Source organism: Rhincodon typus, chromosome 2 (assembly GCF_021869965.1).
Source record: "Rhincodon typus isolate 14 chromosome 2, sRhiTyp1.1, whole genome shotgun sequence".
Lineage (NCBI taxonomy): Eukaryota > Metazoa > Chordata > Chondrichthyes > Orectolobiformes > Rhincodontidae > Rhincodon > Rhincodon typus.
In genome coordinates, this window is record NC_063333.1 from 118,274,762 (window position 1) to 118,297,839 (window position 23,078).

At 41.5% G+C, this 23,078-nt stretch overlaps 1 protein-coding gene across 3 annotated transcripts in view; it reads left to right on the forward strand.

Moving 5' to 3' along the window:
- cap2 (cyclase associated actin cytoskeleton regulatory protein 2) overlaps positions 1-23,078 on the forward strand; it is a 207,300-nt gene that overhangs the window by 83,002 nt on the left and 101,220 nt on the right. For all 3 annotated transcript variants that reach the window (XM_048611444.1, XM_048611449.1, XM_048611454.1), the window contains one exon: positions 16,032-16,109. In XM_048611444.1, the coding sequence (XP_048467401.1) occupies positions 16,032-16,109 (78 nt within the window). The remainder of the gene's footprint in view (positions 1-16,031; positions 16,110-23,078) is intronic.

Here is a 23,078-nt window from a genome sequence, read left to right on the forward strand (position 1 = left end):
GGGGGCGGGATGAGGTTGGTCGGTAGGAGATGGAGGTGTGGCTTGAGGTGGGAGGAGGGGATAGGTGGGAGGAAGAACAGGTTAGGGAGGCAGGGACGAGCTGGACTGGTTTTGGGATGTGGTAGGGGGAGGGGAGATTTTGAAACTTGTGAAATCCACATTGATACCATTGGGCTGCAGGGTTCCCAAGCGGAATATGAGTTGCTGTTCCTGCAACCTTCGGGTGGCATCGTTGTGGCACTGCAGGAGGCCCAGGATGGACATGTCGTCTGAGGAATGGGAGGGGGAGTTGAAATGAATTTCCTTTTGCCTTTTTTACATTTCAAGAGTGACTGCATTTCAGAGGTACCTCATTGACTATGAAGTTCTTTGGAATGACCTGAGGTAATAAGAAGAGACTTGAAAATGCATCAGATGAAGGGTCCAGGCCCGAAACGTCAGCCTTTCTGCTCCTATGATGCTGCTTGGCCTGCTGCGTTCATCCAGCTCTGTACCTTGTTATCAAGGACCTTGATAGTTGGAAAACCATAATGACCAATGTTGTAAAACATGGCACCTGAAGGAGTATAGAAATGAACCCAATTAAATTGGCATACTTGAGTAGTTTTGAGAGGTTTTCTCAATATTATCTTTCTAATAGAATTGTTTCTTACTAACTTAAATCAGTAAATTTTCTATTAAAATTCAACAGCCCAGTGCATTAGTTTGAATGTTATAATGAAATCCCTAGATTTGGACAGGGACACCTGCTATCTAAAATAAAAACTAAAGCAAAAGTATTGCAGATGCTGAATAATGACACATTTCCAACACTTCGTGGTGGACTGAGGAACTCCTCCCAGGTGAAAGTGATTTTAATGTATATGTCTGTCAATTTACCATACTGTTTTCACCATGGCTGTTGTGGTGCAGCGGTAATACCCTACTTCCCTACTTCTGGATCACAAGGCCTGAGTTCAAGCTGCACTTGCCGTGGAAGTGTCGGAGTATGTCTGAACAGATTGGTTAAAAATAAATGTTTTACTACTCGCAGTAGTCTGCTGTACATTGGGGAAACCAAGTACCAATTGGATGACTATGTTTTACCTCTGTTCAGTCTACAAGCATGACCCAAAGTTTCCAGTCTCCTGTCATTTTGATTCTCCAATAAAAGCAAAATACTGCAGGTGCTGGAAATCGCAAATAAAAACAGAAAGTGCTGGAGAAACTCAGCAGGTCTGGCAGCATTTGTGAAGAGAAAAACAGAGTTAACATTTTGAGTCCAAGATGAGTCTTCAGACATCTCCAGTTCTTTAATTCTCCAATTGCTCTCACACTGATCTCGACATACTCACTCTCCTACAATTTTCTAATTAAGCTCAATGTAAACTAAAGGGTCACACCCCATAGAGTCATAGTGATATACAGCACAGAAACAGACCCTTTGGTCCAACCAGTCCATGCCAACCATAATCCCAAACTAAACTAGTCCCAACTGCCTGCTCCTGGCCCATATCCCTCCAAACCTTTCCTATTCATGTACTTATCCAAATGTCTTTTAAACATTGTAATTGTACCTGCATCCACCACTTCCTCTGAAAGTTCATTCCACACACAAACCACCCTCTGTGTAAAACGTTTTCCCCTCATATTGTTTTTAAATCTCTCTCCTCTCATCTTAAAAATGTGCTTTACAGCCTCCAGGACTAAACATTGAAAGCAACAATTTTGTACCACAACCCCACCTCCATTTTGTTTCCTTATTCTTTTCAGATTTTAATTTGCTTTTCTCTTGTTTCATTTTCAGAGCACAGTTGTTTATCCGTCTGCCATTCATAGCTGCTCCAGACTCAACTCTTTATCTCTTTACTTATCCTATCACCATTCCCTTTGGCCTTTAACCCCAACCCATTTGTTCTTTTATCTCTCCTGTCTTCCATCTTATCACAGGCATTCTCTTTTTCTCCTCACTTTTTTTTATTTTGCCTAGTTCTGATGGAAGGTCATCAACCTGAATTGCTAAGTCTTACTCCCTTGCAGATGCCACCTGACTGAGTAATTCTCTGATTTAATGTCATCTTTAAAAAAACTGTGCTAAGTGGGGGCAATCTGCATGTATTTCCACCTCCTGCAATCTCAGCATGTTTCCATAGCAGAGAAAGCATATAGCACAATGATTTTTCACCCACATGTGTTGCAGTATGCTGACCCAAGGATGTTGCGATACCTGCTGTGAGTGGTTGTGTTGAAATAGTACAACTAGATTGTTTTATGTCCTTTTAGGATGCCTAATCTAGAGGACAGACTTCAACAGCACAGCACTCTCTTACTTCTGTTGTGGAGTGTCAAGCTGACTTTTATTCCCAACTTTCTGGAGCAGGTCTTCAACCTGTAACCTTCTAATTCCAAGCTGTAAGTGCTACAGAAAAAAGTGTATGAACATACAAAATAGGAGCAGGAGCAGAAGCAGACCATTCAGCCTGTTCTGCTATTCAGTAAGATCATGGCTGATCTGCTTAATTTGAATTTCACGTTCCCATCTACCCTTGATCACTATTGATTCCCTTGCCTAACAAGGATCTATCCACCTGCGTGTTAAAAATATTCAGTTTCCTTGTCTCCATCCTTTTCTGAGGCACAGAGTTCTAAAATCTCTCAAACCGCAGAAAACATTTCTCTTCTTCTCTAGCCTGAAAGAGTAGCCACTAATTTTAATAACATTGCCCCCTACTCCTGACCCACTAGAGGAAACACCCTTTACATATCCACCTTGTCAAGACTTCAGGATCCTATACATTTCAATCAAGTCAGTCTTCACTCTTCTTAATCCAGTGGAAATGAGCCAAGACAGTCCAATGCATCCTCATAAGACAACCCAATCATTGGAGGCATCAATCCAGTATACCTACAATGCATTTACATCCGTCCTTAAATAGAGACTAAAAGCGTGCATGGTATTTGAGGTGAGGTCTCACCAATGTCATCTTGTAATAAATGATAGCATCCCATTAGTCTTGTTGATTATATACTGTACCTGTAACTGTAACATTTTGTACCTATGTGTCGGAACACCTAATTCCCTCTGTACCTCAGAATTCTTTTGCTCTCCATTTAAGTCATACTCTGCTTTTTCATTCTCCCTGCCAGAGTGAACAACTTCATTTTTCCCTACATTATACTTTTGTCCACTCATGTCAATCTATCTGTGTCTTTGTGCTTTGTCTTTGACTTCTTCATAACATAATTTCCTATCATCTTGGTGTTGTCTTCAAATTTAGCAACAATGTCTTCATTCCCCTCACATAAGTTATTCTTGAAAATTATTAAAAGTTGAGGTGCTAGCAAAGACCCCAGCGGAACTCCACTCGTCTCATCCTGCCAATTAGACAATATTTACCAGCCAGCCAATCTTCTCACCATGCTTTTATGTTAGCCCCTACAACACGAGCTTTTATTTTGTCAGTAACCTTTGTGGCATCTTATCAAGTGCCTTCTGGAAATGCAAGTAAAGGATATCTACAGGCTCCCTTTGATCTTCTTACAGGTCACCACTTTAAAGAACTCCAGTAAATACGTTAAACATGATTTCCCTTTGATGAAACCATGTTGACTCTTACCAATTACCTTGAGTTTTTCTAAATGTGCAGCAATGTTCCCTTTAATTATCTATTTTATCACCTTCCCTGTGACAAACGTCAACCTAACTGGCCTATAGTTTCCTGCTTTTTTGCCTTCCTCCCTTCTTGAACAGTGATTTTTTTGCTACTTTCCACTGTGATCGAATCTTTCCTGAATCTAGGGAGTTCTTGAAAATTAACACAAAGCTTCTACTACCTCAATAGTAATGTCTTAAGATACTAGGATGACGTCTATCTGTAAGTTTATCAACCTGTGGCAGGTGGAACTTGAACCTGAACTTTCTGGCCCAGCGATAGGGACACTGTTACTGCACCACTTATTCTTTTTTAATCACCAAGAATAGTGGGCCAAGAAAGCAACTTTGAAAATCTTGATTAGATCTTTTAACCTGTTCCAGTGCAATTCTTCCTTCCTGCTGTTTCTTTCATGATTGTCGTTTAACTGTAGCACTTCATTAAGTCAAATGGACTTCCTTTAATGGAATAGCCACAGTTGCATGCAGTATTCCAATAGTGGTCTAACAAATATTTATAAGTATGACGTACACCTAAATGCTGCACGTCTCCTCCATCTTAAAGCATAAAATTCCAAGCTATTCAACAGTTATGTAATGAAGAGAACAGGAGAAAGTGAATTGCTCAAATTACCCTAACTAGAGTAAACTTATGAAATACGATGTTCCGAGAGTATAAATGCTTGCTTACAAGGTTACGTGAAGGTTGTTCAACAGCTTAACCACCACACAGTATAGGATTCTTTGGGGTTCATTTTACAGTGCACAGTTGAAGAACGGTTGGATTTTACTTTAGGGTTGGATTTAACTCACTTCATAGAATCACAGAATGATACAATGCAGAACAAAGCCTATATGCTTGCATGCTTGTGCTAGATCTTTTGCAGAGCAATTTCCTTTAGGCCTTTAAAGATGATTTTTCAAGTATGTAGCTAATTATCATGAATTACTGTTGAACCTGTTTCCATCACTCTTTCAGATTGCCCATCCCAAATCACAACTCGCTAAATAAAGATTTTTTTTCTCATTCATTTTAAATCACCTTAAATCCAAATGTTATGGTTACCCATCCCTCTTCCACTGGGAGTAGTGGTCTCTTATAAAAATCTGTCAAAAATACTGAACTTTCACTGATTTCTGTTTTGGGGAGGGTGTTAGAATTCAGTTTTGGAAATCACTGGAAATTATTAGTTTGGGGTACTGGGAAACTAAGATGTGGTTTTGCAATTAGTGGTCATGGATAATCCTGTAATTCCAATGGCCAAAGTGGTTGCTTTCTGTATCAATGTCTGATTAACAGGTTTGTGCAAATTAATCAGGTAAATCCTTTTGTCGAGAAGGATTTACCTGATAAATTTGCACAAACCTCTTAATCAGATACTGATATTGAAGTTAACTACTTTTTGGTGAGAATTGGAAACCATGCCTTTTCATAAGCTAAATGTATTACATTAAAAATTGACTTGTCTGTAGGCCTTTTCAGACTTAATGTTTACTGTTTTCAGTAGTCCAAAATCAAAGTAGGTTGTTGACTGTAGCCAAACTAGCACAATTTGCATAGAAATAAACAACTAGATAAATCTACAAGATATTAGAATTTTTAAAGGAATACATTCTTTTTCAACATAATAGTGAATGAGAGGACTTGCCTATTAGGAGAGACCAGAGAAACTAGGGATTTTGTTTTCATTAGAATAGAGGCTGTTAGGTTTGGTGCTAATGGAAATGTTGAAAATTATGGTGGATTTAGATCTGTTGATTAAGACAATAGTTCCCAACTTTTCAGTATCAAGACATACTTCGTACTTCAATACAAAAATTCTCACACCTGTCCCTACACCACACCTAGCTTGACATGTAATGATAAAAGTGAAGCATGTAGTTTTCTTTTAATAATCCTTTTAGAAAGTCTGTTATTTACTTACAGGCAGCAGTGAAGTGGTCATGCACGTTTCTAACTGCAGAGTCTGTCCATTATGTTTCCTAATCAGTCTGTTCAGTGATGTTATTACATATCTCTGGAGCAGGTGGGACTTGAACTTTGTTGTGGCACACTGGTTGAAAACCACTGTATTAGGGTGATGCGCCTTCAATGCTGGCTCGGAGGTAAGGACACACCCACTTTTTTTCAGCTGAATTGATTGCTCATAAACATCACATTTACTTGCATTAACTATGGTTATGGCCTTACAAGAGGTTTACAACATAGTGCATACAAGCTAACGAAGGATCAAAAGCATTATATGTTTCAAATCCACTGGGAAATTACACTGTCTTTAATTGTGAGCGTAGACACGTTTTCAAAATCTGCTCAACGCAGCTATTTCTAACTATTCACTAACAATGGATTGAGCAAAACACAAAGCAGAGTAAATTGCAAATTACCAGGTTAGTGGGAAATATGAGCCTGCCAGTTTGCACAGAATCTTTTGATCCAGGCAAGAATTGATTAGAAGGCCACCTGCAAATCTTGCTCCACTGACAAGCCTCCCTTCTGTTAGTTTTCATATATGGCAGTGTTGAAAATGCCAACTTGTAGAAATGTGTTATCACCATCTGCAAGAATGTCCAGGCAGGTAGGCCAGATCAATAGCTGTTTCAATTGCCCCTCTTTACTCTGCATTCACAGCTGCTTCTCATTTCAGAAATACAATATGCAATCATTGTGTACGCTCATACAGCATGTTTGGCCATGCGCATGCGCAAGCAGACTACATGACTGAGCAGATTTCCTTTCTCCTGTACATGTACAGTGCCAAATGCCAATACATGTATGATTGCCAATCACCACATATGAGTCGTATCAGAAATATTTGTAAAAGACGGGTATGATGAATGGACAGGAAATTGACTTAAATTATCTGAGAGCTACAGCTCCAAATGAGCTGTAAAGCAAGGGTGGGTCTCAGATTTGCAGATGCAAAACATCCAAGGTGCTTTGTCAAGAATAAATGAGTAAAAAATGAGTTAAAAAGTTCCCCATGCTCCTGCCATCCTGGTTTTCCTTGTGCTTAGTATCTGAGCTTCTATTCTCCCCCATGCTCCTATCCCCTCTGGGCGCTTGGCAAGAATAGACAGATTGTGCAAGGTGTAGCACAGTGGTTGTGTCCCTACCTCTGATCCAAGAGGCCTGAATTCAAGTCCATTGTAATAACGTCTCAGAGCAGGTTGATTAGGAAGCACAACAGACAGACTCTGCAGTTAGAAACATGCATGACCAACTCACTGATGCCTGTAAGTAAAGAACAGCTTTCCTAAAAGTATTAATAAGAAAATTAAATGCAACACTTTTAACATTATATGTCATGTGTAATTTAGGGTGGTGTAGGTACAGGTGGTCAATAATTGCTAAATAATTTGACAAGGACACCTTTAAACAAAAAGAATCAAAACTACTGTTGTTGCACGAGACAGTATTTGTACTTGACCAGCTGCATGCCACTAATGGTCCCAGAAGGACTGAAGCCAGAAGTAAGCGATCATCTTTCTGTACATTCTTGTAACCTTAAATCCTCCTCTTAACTAGATATTCATTCTAGCTCCCTTTTATAGGAGTTGTGTAGCCTTAACTATCAATGGCAGTTGACTCTTCATTCTCCAAATTCTTTCCAGTACATCAGTATCCCATTGAATGGGGAACAAACGACACACGGTATTCTAAATGTGGCCTCAACAATGAGTTAAAGGTTAAAATAGCAGGTTTTGATTCCTCAGCAAATACTTGAGTGTCTCGCTGCTTGGTCGGCTTTGCCCACAGCTCTCATAGCTTTTCTTCGTGATTAGTTAATAACGATGTAATTTAGATGTCTGTTACAGAGACATTTTTTGTATCACCACTTATTACTTTTGTATAAATTAAGTGAGCGGATCCATGCGTCTTAAAAGCACTTACCCTCATTACCTTGCCATGTAACTTTCAATTCTGTAATGTTAAGGAAGCATCCTCGACTGTAATGCATTGATTAGCTCTGTGTTTGATGTCACAATAAATTTGAGAGGGTGAAGCTGCCTGAAAGTTTGATGCTTTTTAAAATCAATATGATCACATTCAAGTAAAATACCTAAAATTATACCTAGCTTTTGGATGAGATGTTAAACGAAGGCTGTGGGCAGAATTTTCCCGTTTTTAGGCAGGCTAAGTGTTACTTCTGGGGGTTTCATGGTGGGTGTCCTGTCATGGCTCACAGTGACTTTTCTTGGGTATCTTCCAATCTTAACTCATTAACTACAGGCTCTATTATACCCATCTCATGCAATCATGATGCAACTGAAGCAACAGAGAAAGCAAGAACTGCAGATGCTGGAGTCAGAGATAACACAGTGTGGAGCTGGAGGAACACAGCAGGCCAGGTAGCATCAGAGGAGCAGGAAGGTTGACGTTTCAGGTCAGGACCCTTCTTCAGAAATGGGGAGGAGGAAGGGAGCTCAGGGATAAATAGAAAGAGGAGGGGTGAGGCTGGGGAAGGTAGATTGGATGGTGATAGGTGAGTGCAGGTAGGGAGTGGTGGGGATTGGTCAGTGAGATGGGAGGGGCAGATAGGTGAGAGAGAAGATGGACAGGTTGTGTCAGGTCAAGGAGGTGGGGATAAGAAGGAGGGTTGCTCTCCAAGTCTCTGCTTGGTCTCACCGATGTAGAGGAGGCCACATCAGGAACCGCAATGCAGTAGACCAAGTTGACAGATGTGCAGATGAACCCCTGTCTAATGTGGAAGTTTTGTTTTGTGCCTTTAATGGAGGTGAGGGGGTAGGTGTAGGGGCAGGTGTAGCACTTCCTGTGGTTGCAGGGAAAGGTGCTGGGAGTAGTGGGGTTAGTGGCGAGTGTGGAACGGATGAGGGAGTCGTGGAGAGCGTGGTCCCTATGAAAGGCAGATAGGAGTGGGGAGGGAAATATCTATTTGGTTGTGGGGTCAGATTGTAGTTGGAGGAAATGGCGAAGAAAGCAAAGATATATTTCCCTCTCTACCCCTATCTGCCTTTTGTAGTGACTGCTCTCTCCGCGACTCCCTCATCCACTCCATGTTCCCCATTAACCCCACCATCCCCAGCACCTTTCCCTGCAACCACAGGAAGTGCTACACCTGCCCCTAGACCACCCCCTCACCTCCATTTAAGGCAGAAAACAAGCCTTCCACATAAGACAGGGGTTCACTTGCACATCCATCAACTTGGTCCACTGCATCCGCTGCTCCTGATGTGGCCTTCTCTACATTGGTGAGACCAAGCGGAGACTCGGAGACCGATTTATAGAGCATCTATGCGCTGTTCACGATAAATGACAACACATTCCAATCGCAAACCATTTTAACTCCCCCTCCCACTCCCTGGGTGACATGTCCGTCCTGGGTTTCCTCCAGTGCCACAATGACGCTACCCATAAACTGGAGGAGCAGTACCTCATATTCCGTCTCAGGAGCCTAAAGCCCAATGGCCTAAACATGGATTTCACCAGTTTTAAAATCTCCCTACTCACCGCCTCATCCCATGTCCAACCCTCCCTCTCATCCCCGTCTTCTTGACCTGACACAACCTATCCATCTTCTCTCCCACCTATCCGCCCCTCCCACCTCACCAACCAATCCCCACCACTCCCTACCTACATTCACCTATCACCATCCCACCTACATTCCCCAGCCTCACTCCTCCTCTCTCTATGTATTTATGAGATCCCGTCCCCCTCCCCATTTCTGAAGAAGGGTCCTGACCCAAAATGTCAACTTACCTGCTCCTCTGATGCTGCCTGGCCTGCTGTGTTCCTCCAGCTCCACACTGTGTTATCAATTGGCGAAGTGCTCGCCACTTCAGGGATCTTTTGGGGTTCATGCTGCTGGTGCTATATTTATACCTCAGTTGTGTACCACTTCAAATGCCGCAAGCCAGGATCTGGTCTGCACACTGCAGTGCTTATCTGTTATTGTATTGAATATGTCCCAGAAAAGGAAGCTGGAACATTGTTATGCAGACAGGGCCTTGGAGATGCCAGTGTACTGATTGGTGGAGATGAGGACCATCTTCTTTCCGATGAACTGGCAAAGAAGGCCACTCCACCAGACACAACCAGCCTGGACCAAGTTAGCAGCCCAGGTCAGTGTTGTTTCTTAATCCAAATGAAAGACCAACTGTACAAGAAGAAGGTCAGTGATCTTCTGGACTCCCAAGAGATAGGTGCCACTATCTTCTATCTAGTACGTCATGCTCACTCTATCTGACACTGCACAGCACCCTCATCAACAAATAGTCTACAACTGTCAACGTTACATGCAACATCTCCAGTCAAAGCCTCTTATCCTCCTAAAGTACTATCCATTCCTCCACTCTGTGCTTCCTGTTTAATCACTGGAGACACCTCACCATCTCTCCTGATTCTGCACCACCACTAACAATTCTTCCTTCCACTTTCATTTCACTCAATCCCTCCTTTAGTCTCATGAAAGGAGAAAATATCTCATAACTGGGCAGAGAGGGTTATGAGGAGAAGACCCTTGAAATGGCTAGAGAGGATCAAGATTGACCATCTGAGGCACAGAGACCTTCATGTCCTGGCAACTAACTAAACTGTCCCAATGTTCACCAGTGTTAACTTATTCTTAAACATCCAGCCTGATGCAGAACTAATGACTTCTCTTATGCAGGTACCAATGGAATCCGTACATCCTTCATCCCAAAGAGGCCAGCCCCTCACCCTGTAAACTCATTCTCTACCTCTGAGAAAGCAGCCACAGATAAGGATGCACTGACAAGTCTTACTTTTGCACCTACCACCAGCTCAGACAATTCACCTCCATAAATACTCCATCTAAATTAGTTTGAGAGCACAGTCTGGTGAGCACATAATTGGCATGCCTCCACACTTGATTATCAGTGACCTGAGAGCTTTTTCCCTCAATCTGATGATTGCTGGAGACCAGGCTCAGGCCCAGGCAGAAGATGATGCCATGGTGTCAGCCATTAATAACTTCACCCAAATGCACAAACAGACACAGGAACAGCAGGCGGATTTGTCAGAGACATGAGATAAACTGAATCAAAGGTTGAGAAGCCCACAAATGTTAACGGTACGGTGCTGGCTTTGGCACAAATACATCTGGATGTCTCTGTGGACAGGTTCATGGCTAACATGGTGTCGTGTGACTACTGACTTTATCTACCCCAGTCCAACACCGGCACCTCCACGTCATGACTCGAATCAGTGGAGAATTTGCTCTTAATACCCATTGATTCCAGTTTTGCTAGCGCTCCTTGATGCCACATTCAGTCAAATGTGGCCTTCATGTCAGAGCTGCCACTTGCACCTCACCTCTGGAATTCAGCACTTCTGTCCATGTTTTAACCAAATCTGTAATGAGGCCAGGACCTGAGTGGTCCCAAACTGGGCGTCCCTAGGCAGGTTATTGCTGAGCAGGTGCAGCTTGGTAGCACTGTTGATGACACTTTCCATCACTTTACTGATGATTGAGAGTAGACTGGTGGGGTGATAATTGGCTGGAACAAAAACAAAAACAAACAAAAAACAGAAGTTGCTGGAAAAGCTCAGCAGGTCTGGCAGCATCTGTGAAGAAAAATCACAGTTAACGTTTTGGGTCCAGTGACTAGTTCTGAGGAAGGGTCACTGGATCCAAAACGTTAACTGTGATTTTTCTTCACAGATGCTGCCAGACCTGCTGAGCTTTTCCAGCAACTTCTGTTTTTTGTTACTGATTTACAGCATCTGCAGTTGTTTCGGTTTTTATTTGGTAATTGGCTGAGTTGGGTTTGTCCTGCTGTTTGTGTACAGGACATACTTGGCCATTTTCCACACTGTTGGGTAGATGCCAGTTTTGTAACTGTACTGGAACAGAGTGGCTAGGGGAGCGGCAAGTTCTGGACCACAAGTCTTAGTACTATTGCCAGAATGTTGTTAGGATCCATAGCCTTTGCAGTATCCAGTGCTTTCAACCTTTATTTGATATCATGTGGTGTGAATCAAATTGGTTGAATACTGGTATCTGTGAAGCTGGGGTCCACTGGTAGAGGCCAAGACAGATCATCCACTTGGCACTTCTGGCTAAAGATTGCTGTGGTTGCTTAAGCCTTATGTATTACACTGATGTGTTGAGCTCTTCCATCATTGAGGATGGGGATATGTGGAGTCACCTCCTCCAGTGAGTAGTGTAGTTGTCCACTGCCATTTACGACTGGATGCAGCAGGACTGCACAGTTTAGGTCTGATCCGTTGGTTGTGGCTTCACTTAGATGTATCTATCACTTGCTGCTATTGCTGTTTGGCATGTAAGTCATCTTGTGATGCTAACAAACAAGGTTCACAGGTATGCCTGGTGCTGCTCCTGGCATACTCTTCTGCACTGTCTATTGAACCAAGGTTGATCCTTTGGCTTGATTGCAATGGTTGAGTCCAGGATATATTGGTCCATGAGGTTGCAGATTGTGTTGAATTACAGTCCTGCTCATGCTGATGGCCCACAGCGCCTCATGGATGCCCAGTCTTGATTTGCTAGGTATGTTAGAAGTCTGTGCCATTTAGCATTGTGATAGTGCCACAAAACACAATGGAGGGTATTCTCAAAGTGAAAGCAGGACTTTGTCTCCACAAGGACTCTGCGGTGCTCACTCTTATTGATACTGTCATGTACAGATACATTTGCAGCTGGCAGAGTGATGAGGATGAGTCAAGTATGTTTTTTCCTCTTGTTGCTTCCCTCACCACCCAATGCAGACATGGTATAACCTATATGGTGGACATTGAAATCCCCTATCCAGAGTATGTTTTGCATCCCTGTGACCCTCAGTGCTTCCTTCTAGTGGTGTTCAACATGGAGCACTGATTCATCAGCCAAGGGAGGATAGGTGATAATCAGCAGGAGGGTTCCTTGTCTATGTTTAAACAGGAGCCATGCGACTTCAATGAGTCATTGTTGGGGACTTCCAGGGCAACTCCTTTCTGACTGTATACCACTGTGCCACCATCTCTGCTGAGTCTGTCCTGTTGGTGTCTGAGATATTGTCTGTAAGATATGATTTTGTGAGTGTCACTATGTCAGGCTGATCCTCGACTAGTACGTGAGAGAACTCTCCCACTTTTAGCACGAGGCCCCAAATATCAGGTGGTCTGACCAGTTTCAATTCTTTGTTGAGACTTGGTTGATACAGTTGAATGGCTTACTAGTTCATTCGGGAGAGCAGTTGAAAGTCAGCATTGCTGTGGCTCTGGAGTCACATGTAGGCCAGACCAGGTAAGGATGGCAGATTTCCTTCACTGAAGGCTATTAGTGAGCCAGATGGGTTCATCCGACAATAGGCAATAGTTCCGTGGTTTTCAGTAGATTCTTAATTCCATATATTCTTTATTGAATTCAAATTCCACCATCTGGTGTGGCTGGATTTGAACTAGGATCCATAGAACATGAACTGATTTTCTGGATTAATAGTCTAGTGATAATACAATTTGGCCAGTGTCCTGTTATTCCCCATTCCCCCCCATTGTCCTGCTGTTTTCAGGGTTCTGTTGAGAAGCTCCCCAGCTCCCCAAGACCTTCTTCCTCACTGTTAATCACTTGGCTAAGTTTTGTGCCATCCACAAACTTGCTTATCATCACCCCCACCCCCCCGCCACAGTCGTGTGTGTGTGTGTGTGTGTGTGTGTACACTCCTCCGGTCACACAAACAGCCTTCTCTCTCCACCCTCTGTTGCTTACCACAAAGCCAATTTTGGATTAATCTTGCCAAGTTACCATGGACTCCATGTGCTTTTACCTTCTTTATCAGTCTCCCATGTGGGACCTTGTCAAAGGCTTTACTGAAATCTATATTAACTAGATCCACCCCACCCCATTCAAAAGTCTCTCAAGAAATGGCTGAAGGCACTAGGACACTGCAAAGGTTGTGAGCATTGACAACATTCTGACAATAGCACTGAAGAAGTGTGCTTCAAATGTGCCCTGAGCGAAGCTATTCCAGTACAACTATAACACTGGCATCTGTCTGGCAATGTGGAAAATCGCCCAGCTATATCCTGTACACACACAAAGCAGGACAAATCCAAACTGACCAATTACCAGCCAATTGGTCTAGTCTTGATCATCAGCAAGTGAAAGGTGTCATCAACAGTGTTATTAAGCAGCAGTTACTGAGAAATAACCTGCTCGGTGACACTAAGTTTGGGTTCTATCATGGCCCTTCAGTCCCTGACCTCATTATGGGCTTTGTTTCAAAAATGAAGAAAAGAGCTGAATTCCAGAGGTGAGATGAAAATGAACAGGCCTTCTACATTTGACCAAATGTGGCTCAAGGATGATCTAATTGTGGCCACTTTCTTGCCTTTTCCCCCAGTAAGTGGAGCAAGTATAAACACCTTATAAAATATTTATTCCTGTGTCCATGGTATTTTTGTACATTGTTACATTGTACAGTAGCTTTGTGTTACAATCTTGTCACCTATTTGGCTCATTTGTCTTTGTCAATGTTATGAACTGTTACAAATGCTTTTTTTTCAAATCAACCAATGCCAGTTTGTTTTATAAAGGTGCATAATTTCAAAAATTCTGAATTATACATCAAATACCAGATGTTAAATCTCTGCAGTATACTTGACATGCAATTTATTTAAAATTTATTGAAACAGAAATTAGAAGTAGTATTTTAATGCTGTTTAGGCTTTGGAGCTACAAGTATGCTTCCAAAATATATTTGTTCTGAACTTACAGAACAGCTCAAAACAAGGATTAGTGCACTGTGATAAGACGACTGCTGCCTCACAGCACCATGGACCCAGGTTTTACTCCACCCTTGGGTGACTGTGTGGAGTTTGCACTTTCCCCCTCTGATGAAGGGTCTACGCCCGAAACGTCAGCCTTTCTGCTCCTATGATGCTGCTTGGCCTGCTATGTTCATCCAGCCCTGCACCTTGTAGTACCAGAAGGCAGTTTGCCACTAGAAATCGGGCACGGGTGCTTTGCTCAGGATGTAGGTTGTTGCTGGGAAAATGGAAGCTTGCATCAGCTGTGAATATTTGTTGGTGAAATGGTAAGATGAAAAGCAGAGTGTGGAAGTGTCTTATTTTATGGGTGTGGCTGCTGTACTTGCTTGGCTTCTGCTTATTAAATTACTTACTAAAACAGTGCATAATGCAGTCTTCATGGAAATACCAGAAGCATTGCACGGACAGAGTAACTGTCACTATGGTCAGCTTGACCAAATTACTCCAGCACATTATTACTTCAGCAAAAGAAATTCCAGCCAGTTATGGACAGTACAAGTCATGGTAAAGGACAAGCTAGATACACCTTGATGGAGAGCAGGGCCAGGGTTGGACGGGTAGAAAGTACGTGTGTGTATCAGTGTGGGTGGCAGGAGACCTGAAAGATGTGGGCAAATTCTGGCAGGGTTCATGAAGCTCAGGTCTGAGGGGTGGGCAGAGACTGATCTAATGCATTTGGTGATCAGCCAATCATTCTGAAGTCCATGTACAGCTCCCAACTGCTGGACATCAACTTTGAAGCTGCACTGGGATATGGTGTGTCTGGTGGATTCATGTCAGAATTCCAAGCTTGGATGCAACAGACAGTCTGCAAAGTTTTGTATTGCATAGTGGAAGGAATTTAAGTAAACATGCACAAGGAGGACATTCACCTGTGTTGTGTGTAAGATGTATCCAACTATAACAACTGTTCATAGTCCCCAATTTCTTTTGGACAACACTATTAAATTTCCAAATTTCCCTCGCATGAGTGACAAATTTTAAAAGGACAGCTTTGCCCTGACCTTTCTGTTTTCACTGAACCCTTTTAAGAGTGTATTAAAAGTGATGATCGGTAAGGATATTAATGATTGCAATTTTGGTCACATTATCGTTCACATATTATGTAGGAAGTGTCCAAATATTGTTTGTTGCAAAATTTGCAGGGCAACCACACTGGAAGTTAAGAATGTTGTGCACATTTTCAACTGACCTGTGGAAATCTATGTTAACAACCCTGTCAAGTGCTGTAAGTCTCAGCACAGTTTCTCAAAATTGAACACTGTAACTCACTAGTTAAAGGCAAATGATTTCAGCCTTGAACTTGTATGAAAATGGCTTTTTCTTACAGGATATCGGTACTGATAGCTTTAAGTAGGGAAGGTGAGCTTTCACATTCCCAGCTGTTCATGCAGGGTTCTTTAATCTCACTGCAATATGCAGTGTCTAGTATATTTATGCCCATCTGTGTCTTATCACGATTAATATACAAGGGACAGATGTACAATGACTTTGTTTTGTAATTCCGAAATGAACTTGTGGAACATTTGATTGCTTTATATAAATTGATTGAAGAATCTGGTTCTTGTTTTTCTTTTCATTGCGTGCTGGTTTTATGTTTTATTGTTTTCTTTCTTTGACTGGTGCTTTTACCTTTTATTCCCCAAACAGGCAGAGATATTTAGTTCAGCTTTTGAAGCCCAGAGAGATTTCCTGGCGATGGCCTGTAAACGACAGCAGCCTCTGGAGGTGAGTCACTGTGTATGTAAGATGACTATTCAAAGTCTTTTACAGGACATTCTCTCAAGCTCCATTAACTAATTTCTGAGCACATCTATAATTAATCTTGTTGAATGTTTTATTTCAACAATGAGAATTTTGTGCAGTAACAGACTTGAAAAATCCAGCAGTTGGGGCAAGGAAGTAGGAAAAATGGTTGCTTTAGACATTTCAAAAGGGAGACATCTGAAGCTTTCTAATTGGTTGCCATCTCCTTGTGGATATCCAGAAAAAGAACTTGCATCTGTATAAACCTTTAACAACCTGGGGACACTACAAAGTGCTTTTTTTCCAATCAAGTAATTTCAAATCAGTGATATAATGTTGGAAACTTGGCAGCCAGTTTTTGTACAGTAGCATCCCAGAAACAGTAATGAGATAGTAACTAGACAATGTTTTAGTGCTCTTGTATAAATATTGACCAGGCAGAGAACTGCCCCTTCCACATCCCCAAAAAATACTGTTATTTTAAATAGTGCCTTGCATTCCAGGGATGGAGACTAAAACTCACGCACAGCAGTGACAATTTAGTAAAGTATGCTGCTGCTTTAGCACACGTATTGCGATGTTCAGAGGATCATTGGAGCAGCTTAGACCGGAGTTGACTCTATGGGAACTGGCTGGGAACATGTGTTTCTGGTAGGGCAATTCCCCTGTGTTTGCAACCCTCTGAAAGAGTCTAATAAGTCAGAGAATTCAGAGTGCTGGCTCACTTAAAGTTAGTTGTTACCTATGAATCACAGTAGCTACTGATACCCTCGCCCAACTACATCCCCAATACCTGATTCCCCTGAAGCAACACCAACCCTAGATCCTGATCCTACCCCTCACATACCTATCCCCAGCATCACCTGGCCCTGCTTGAACTGATATCTGCTCCACCAGCATAGTCCTGTTGAAACTAAATTTACTGCTGTTTTTGTCAGAGTGCCTTTGTGTCCTTTAACTTCTGAAACACAGGAGTTGTAACTGTTGGAAAAAGGGATGTCATTACTCCTGTGCTGAGTGGATTTCTCCCTGGTTCCTCTGTCAGATGCATTTCAGAGAAAGGCCAGACTCCAACCTTCGGAAAATCTTCCGATGCTAATCAGAATATCTGGGCCAATACGTTCTATAGTTTAAAAAAAATTTCATTAGCTGCAATAAACGTAAACAATTCTCTCCCTAACGGCATTGTGGGTCAACAACTACGTGTGGACTGCAGTGATTCAAAAAGGCAGCTCACCACCAAGGTGAGGGTAACTTGGGAAAGGAAATAAATGCTGGCCCAGCCAGAGATGCCCACATCCCTGTGAACCAAAAAGAGTCCACCTGAGAGGAAAAATGGGGCCTCAATTTAACATCTCATCCAAAGAAGGAAACATTTCCTAATACTTCACTGGATTGTCAGTCTGGACTCTAGGTTATGTCCTCAAGTCTCTGAAGTGGGACATGAACTTCCAATTTTCTGATTCAGTAGCGAGGGCACTAACATTGAGCCACAGCTGGCACTTAAGTTATGTCAAGTACTAAATTGTAACTCTTACAGGTTAAGGTAATATTTAAAGTTTTACTGAAACACTTGTATCTTTCACTTTGTATTTTTAAAATTAATGAACTCCCATCTCCTAAACAGCAAAGTCACTGCTGGCTTTGACCTTCTGAATTCTATCTGCTTGACCCTGCACATTTTTGGCACCTGCTAAAGCATATGATGAGCAGCAGCAAATGACTTTGAGATCAGATAGCACTGGATAGATCTGTCTTGGGCAGCTGAGGTTGTATACAGAGCAGTGCCATTCCAGTTGTGGCATTGGTTGAAAGTTCATGTGTCAGAGCATAGTGCTAAAGATACTTCAAGAAACATTGTGCAATATTTTGTTGATCAATGAGACAAAGGGAAATTACGTTTATTGTTTGTGGCATCCAAAATGCTTGATTGATCCTTACATTCTTGGATGGGAGATAAAAAGCTGTAGGGTAGCATTTATGTAGTTCTGGGTGTACGCGTCACTTCTCCTACATTATAGAAATGCTTCCTTGGCTGTAGCACGCTTTGAGACACCCTAAGGAAAGGAGGTACTTGAATGCACGTTTTCAATTCATTCTTTAATTTTATTATACTGTCATGGTGCAGTCACTGAGTAACTCATATGTTTACTTTATGCACTGACAGATTGTTCTGAGTAATCTAATATCACTATATGATCCTGCTTAGCTAATCCAAAACTACTACATCACCCAGAATAAGTGGCTAGTTATTTTTTAGTTTTGGGACAAAATCAAAAAAGGATATATGGAGATGTACAATTGGAGCAGGGGGAGGTGGTGATTTAATACATGGTTCCTGTTGGTTTGTATAGTTTTTTTTCTTTTACCAGATTTGTCCACTTCATTTATCACATCCTATAGTATATATAAAATAGCTGCTCTTCTGCCTGTACTTTGTTTTTCCTGAGGAAGCATTCTTCCTTTCCACCTAAGCACACCCGATGGAGAGCTTTGCACTTGAGCAAGTGTTTTACATTCTGGTGTACAATGCCTTGGGTTGTTTATGCAGTGTGACACTATGATTATCTCAACTGTTAAACCCATTACAAGTATTAGTGAAAGATCTTTTAAAGTATTTTGGGCTGGTTTGTTGATATTTTCAGTGTAATGCACTTGCAGCATCATGGAAAGTTGAGTCAGAACTATAGCGGGGATGTGAATAACTGCATGTATGCAGTATGGATTTAAAATTCTACTTCCAACTTCTGCAAGAATTGAAAGTGAATCAAAAAAAATCAATTTTTACATATTGCATTTCATTTTTGGTCTGTTTATAGAGTGAAATCAAGAACACCAGAAGGACAAAACATTTGGACTGCAAGACTTAGTGGGAATTTTGAACACTTATCCCTGCTAACCAGTTAAAAAGGATAGGGCAAATTCCTAACAAACTGTAATCGTATAAGTGGAGATTATTTGCTTTCTCACTGTATTATCACTGTGACAAGTGATAATTTACTTTATTCAAAATGATAATTATTGTGCGGTGACATGTCTCTTGAAACTGCAGGAGCTAGCTAGTTAACTAAAGAGATTGAAGCTGCGCTAACAGAAAGAGACATCCCCTTAATAAATAAGCAGCAGGACAATGCGCTAGGAAATGGTGCTGTTCACATTTAAAGGCATGCTGCTTTTGCAACTCTTGGAAAATCTTCTGCTGTGAGTTTGGCTCCTTGGAGCCAACTACAGGCACTTGATCTTTGTATTAAATCCCTCATTTTAAGAGCGGTGATCTCTTTGAATGCATAAATATTCTCTGTGTTCAAATAGTGGTCAAACAAATATGCATAAACACATTAAGCTTCTGAGTGTTAATACTAAAAAGCTAAGTTTCTAGTAAAGGAAAACCTAGAATGGTAGAAAAGCGTCAAAGGATGCCATTCAGACAATCTTGCCAGTCTTTTGAATAGACTCAGTTAAACTTGTACCACTCCCCACTATTTTCCCATGATCACACAGAATTTTTACAGTGATGTATTTATCCAGCTCCCTTTTGAAAGGCACTATTGAGTCTATTTCTGCCATTCTTTTAGGAAATGCTTTCCAGAACACATTTTGCTGTGTTTAAAAATCAAATTGCACGTATCACCTCTGTCTCTTTTGCCAAATAGTTAAAATTTGTCATGTGGTTACCAGTCTTTCTGCGAATGAAAAGAGTATCTCCTTGTTTAGACTATAAAAACATGTCATAATCTTGAAAATTTTTCGTCTTCTTTTAATCTCTCTGCTGTAAAATAGATGACCAATATACTCCTTGTCTCTCTGTATAATCCATGTTCCTGGTACTGTTCTGGCAAATCTCACCTGCAGCTGTCTGAGATTCAGACATCCTTTCTAAAGTGTTCTGTTCATTATTGAACCTAATAGCTTGACTGAGGTCTAACTGGTGTATCATAAAGCTTTAGCATGAATTCTGTGCCGTGGCGTCGCTGTTGATAAAGACAACGATCCCTAATGCTTTTGAACTCAGAGTCATAGAGGTCTACTGCACAGCAAAAGGCCTTCCAGTTCATCGAGTTCATCGAGTCTGTGCTGATCAAAAACAAACATCTAGTCCCTTTTTCTAGCGCTTGTCCAATGGCCTTGTATGCCTTAGCATCGCAATTGCACATCTAATACTTCTTAAATTTTATGACAGTTTCTGCATCTATCACCCTTACAAGCAGTGAGTTCCAGATTCTTCTGAGTGAAAACTTTCCTCTAAACCTCTTGACCTTCATTTAAATCTGTGCATTCTAGTCATTGATCCCTTCACAAAGGGGAGTAGGTCCTTCCTGTCTACCCTATCTATGCCCCTCATAATTTTATACATCTCAATCATGTCAGTCTCCTCTGCTCCACTGCTACAAGGAAAACAACCTCATTCTATCCAATCGCTTTTCATAACTTAAACCCAGAAAACATCCTGGTAATTCTCCTCTGCACTATCTCCAGTGCAATCACATTGTTCCTAAAGGATTCTAGAACTGCACACAATACTCTAGTAGTGTCCTAAGCAATATTTTATACAGTTCCAGCAGAACCTCCCGGCTCTTAAACTCTATGCCTTGGCTAATCAAGGCAAGTATCCCATAAGCCGCTTTAACCGATTTACCTATCTGTCCTATTATCATAAGGGATTAGTAGACATGCATACCAAGGCCCCTCAAACCTTGGTGATTCCCAAGGGACCTACTATTCATCATGAATTCTCTTGCCCTGTTTGTCCTGCCCAAGTGCATTAGCTCATACTCATCCGAATTGTAATCTATTTGCCACTGATCAGTCCATCTGACCAGCTGGTCTGTATGTTCCTGTAATCCGAGGTATCCCCTCACTTTTTCCCACCCCATTAATTCTCGTATCATCCGCGAACCTACTGATCAACCCTCCTGTATCAAAGTCTATGTAATTTATACATACTGCAAACAGCAAAAGCCCTGCAGAATCCCACTGGACACAGGATTCCAGTTACAATAATACCCTTCAACCAACACTCTTTGCTCCTTGCCTCTTAGCGAATTCTGGATCCAGTTAGCCAAATTTTCTTGGATCCCATGGGCTTTGGTATCAGTCTCCCATGCGAGACCATATCAAAAGCTTTGCTGAAATCTGAGTAGAATACGTCAAGTGCGTTCCACTTATTTACACACCTGGTCAACTCTTCAAAAAAATTCAATCAATTTGGCCAGACATGATCTCCACATAATAAAACTATGCTGACTGTTCTTGATTAATCCCTGCCTCTCCAAGTGCAGCTTAATTCTGTCACTCAGAATTGCTAACAATAGTTTCTGCACTACTAAAGTTAGACTGACTGGTCTGTAGTTTCCTGGTTTATCCCTTCCTCCCTTCTTGAATGATGGTACCACATTGGCTGTCTCCAGCCCTCTGGCACCTCTCTTATGGTAGGAGTGGAATTGAAAATTATTGCCAGCACCCTGCTATTTCCACCCTTGCCTCACATCATCAGACCTGGTGATTTATCTACTCTTAAGCCTGCTAGACCACTCAGAACCTCTTCTCTTTCCATACTAGTTTCATTAAATACATCTAAGACCTTCTACGTGGTTTCTACACTCACAGCGTCCCTGTCACTTGTGAACACTGACACAAAGTATTAATTTAGACCCCTACCTACATCCTCCGGTTCTATGTACAAGTTAGCACTGTGCTCCTTAATGGGCCCTACTCTTTCTTTAGTTATTCTTTTAACCTTAATGTACTTGTAAAAGAACTTAGGGTTTTCCTTTATTTTACCTGCCAAATCCTTTTATGCCTCCTTTTGCTCTCCTGATTTCCTTTTTAAGATCCCCCTTGCATATTCTATATTTCACTAGGATTTTTGCTGTTTTGAACCCTCAATGTCTGTCTCTCTTATTTCTCTTTATCCAATTCTGTATACATTCTGTCCATGATTTAATGGATTTGTTGGTCTCACCCTCAATCTGTATTGGAACATTTTGGCCCTGTAGTCTCCCTGTTTCCTTCTTGAATCTGTCCTACTGCTCTGACACAGATTTACTGAAATGTATCTGCTTTTATTCACTGTGGCCAAATCATATGTGATCTTATTAAAATTGGCACCAGTTTAGAACTTTGCTTTCAGTCCCATCCACTTCTGTTTCCATAACAATCTCGATTCTAATGGAGCTATTACCGAAATGCTCCCCCAGTAATGCTTTAACCACTTGCCTGACTTAATTACTAAAACTAAGCCCAAGACTGCCTCTTTCTTCTTGGGCTTGCTATGTAATGGCTTAAAAAGCTCTCCTGAATGCATTTTAAGAATGACATAACAATGATATCATACCCCTATGTTTTAATTTGTGGCTCAACGCATCTGCCTTGTTTGCCAGGTTCTTTGCAATCAAATAAATCCTTGCAATAAAATAAATACCATCCAACTTTGCCAAACTCCTTGTGCCTTAACTGGCCATAACGTCCATGTCTGCCTTTCCATGCCACTTACTGTCTCTTCTAATTTTACTGTGCTCATCACCCTGCTGAATCTTCTCTCGGGATCCCACCTCCCAGAAAACCTCCCCACAAGTTTGCTGGTCCCATTCTGGTTCAGGTGCAGCCTGTCCACCTTCTCATCTTAACTTGTCCTTTCACCTTCAAGGATTTGTTAACATACACTCCCAGGTCTGTCTCTGTTCTTTTAAAATTGTACAATTTTGTTTATATTGCCTCTCCTCATTCTTTTGACCAAAATGTGGTCATTTTACACTTCTCCAAATTAAATGTCATCTGCCATGTGTTTTTCTCCAGATTCTTTTCATCCTCCTGTTCTGTCATTAGCCTCATTGTTTCCTGTATTTCTAAATTTCATCTTATTTGGAAATTAGCTTCTTTATAGACATCATAAGGAGTAATGGTCCACCACCAGTATTTGGAGGCGTAACTGTAACTGTTACTCCAGTCTGA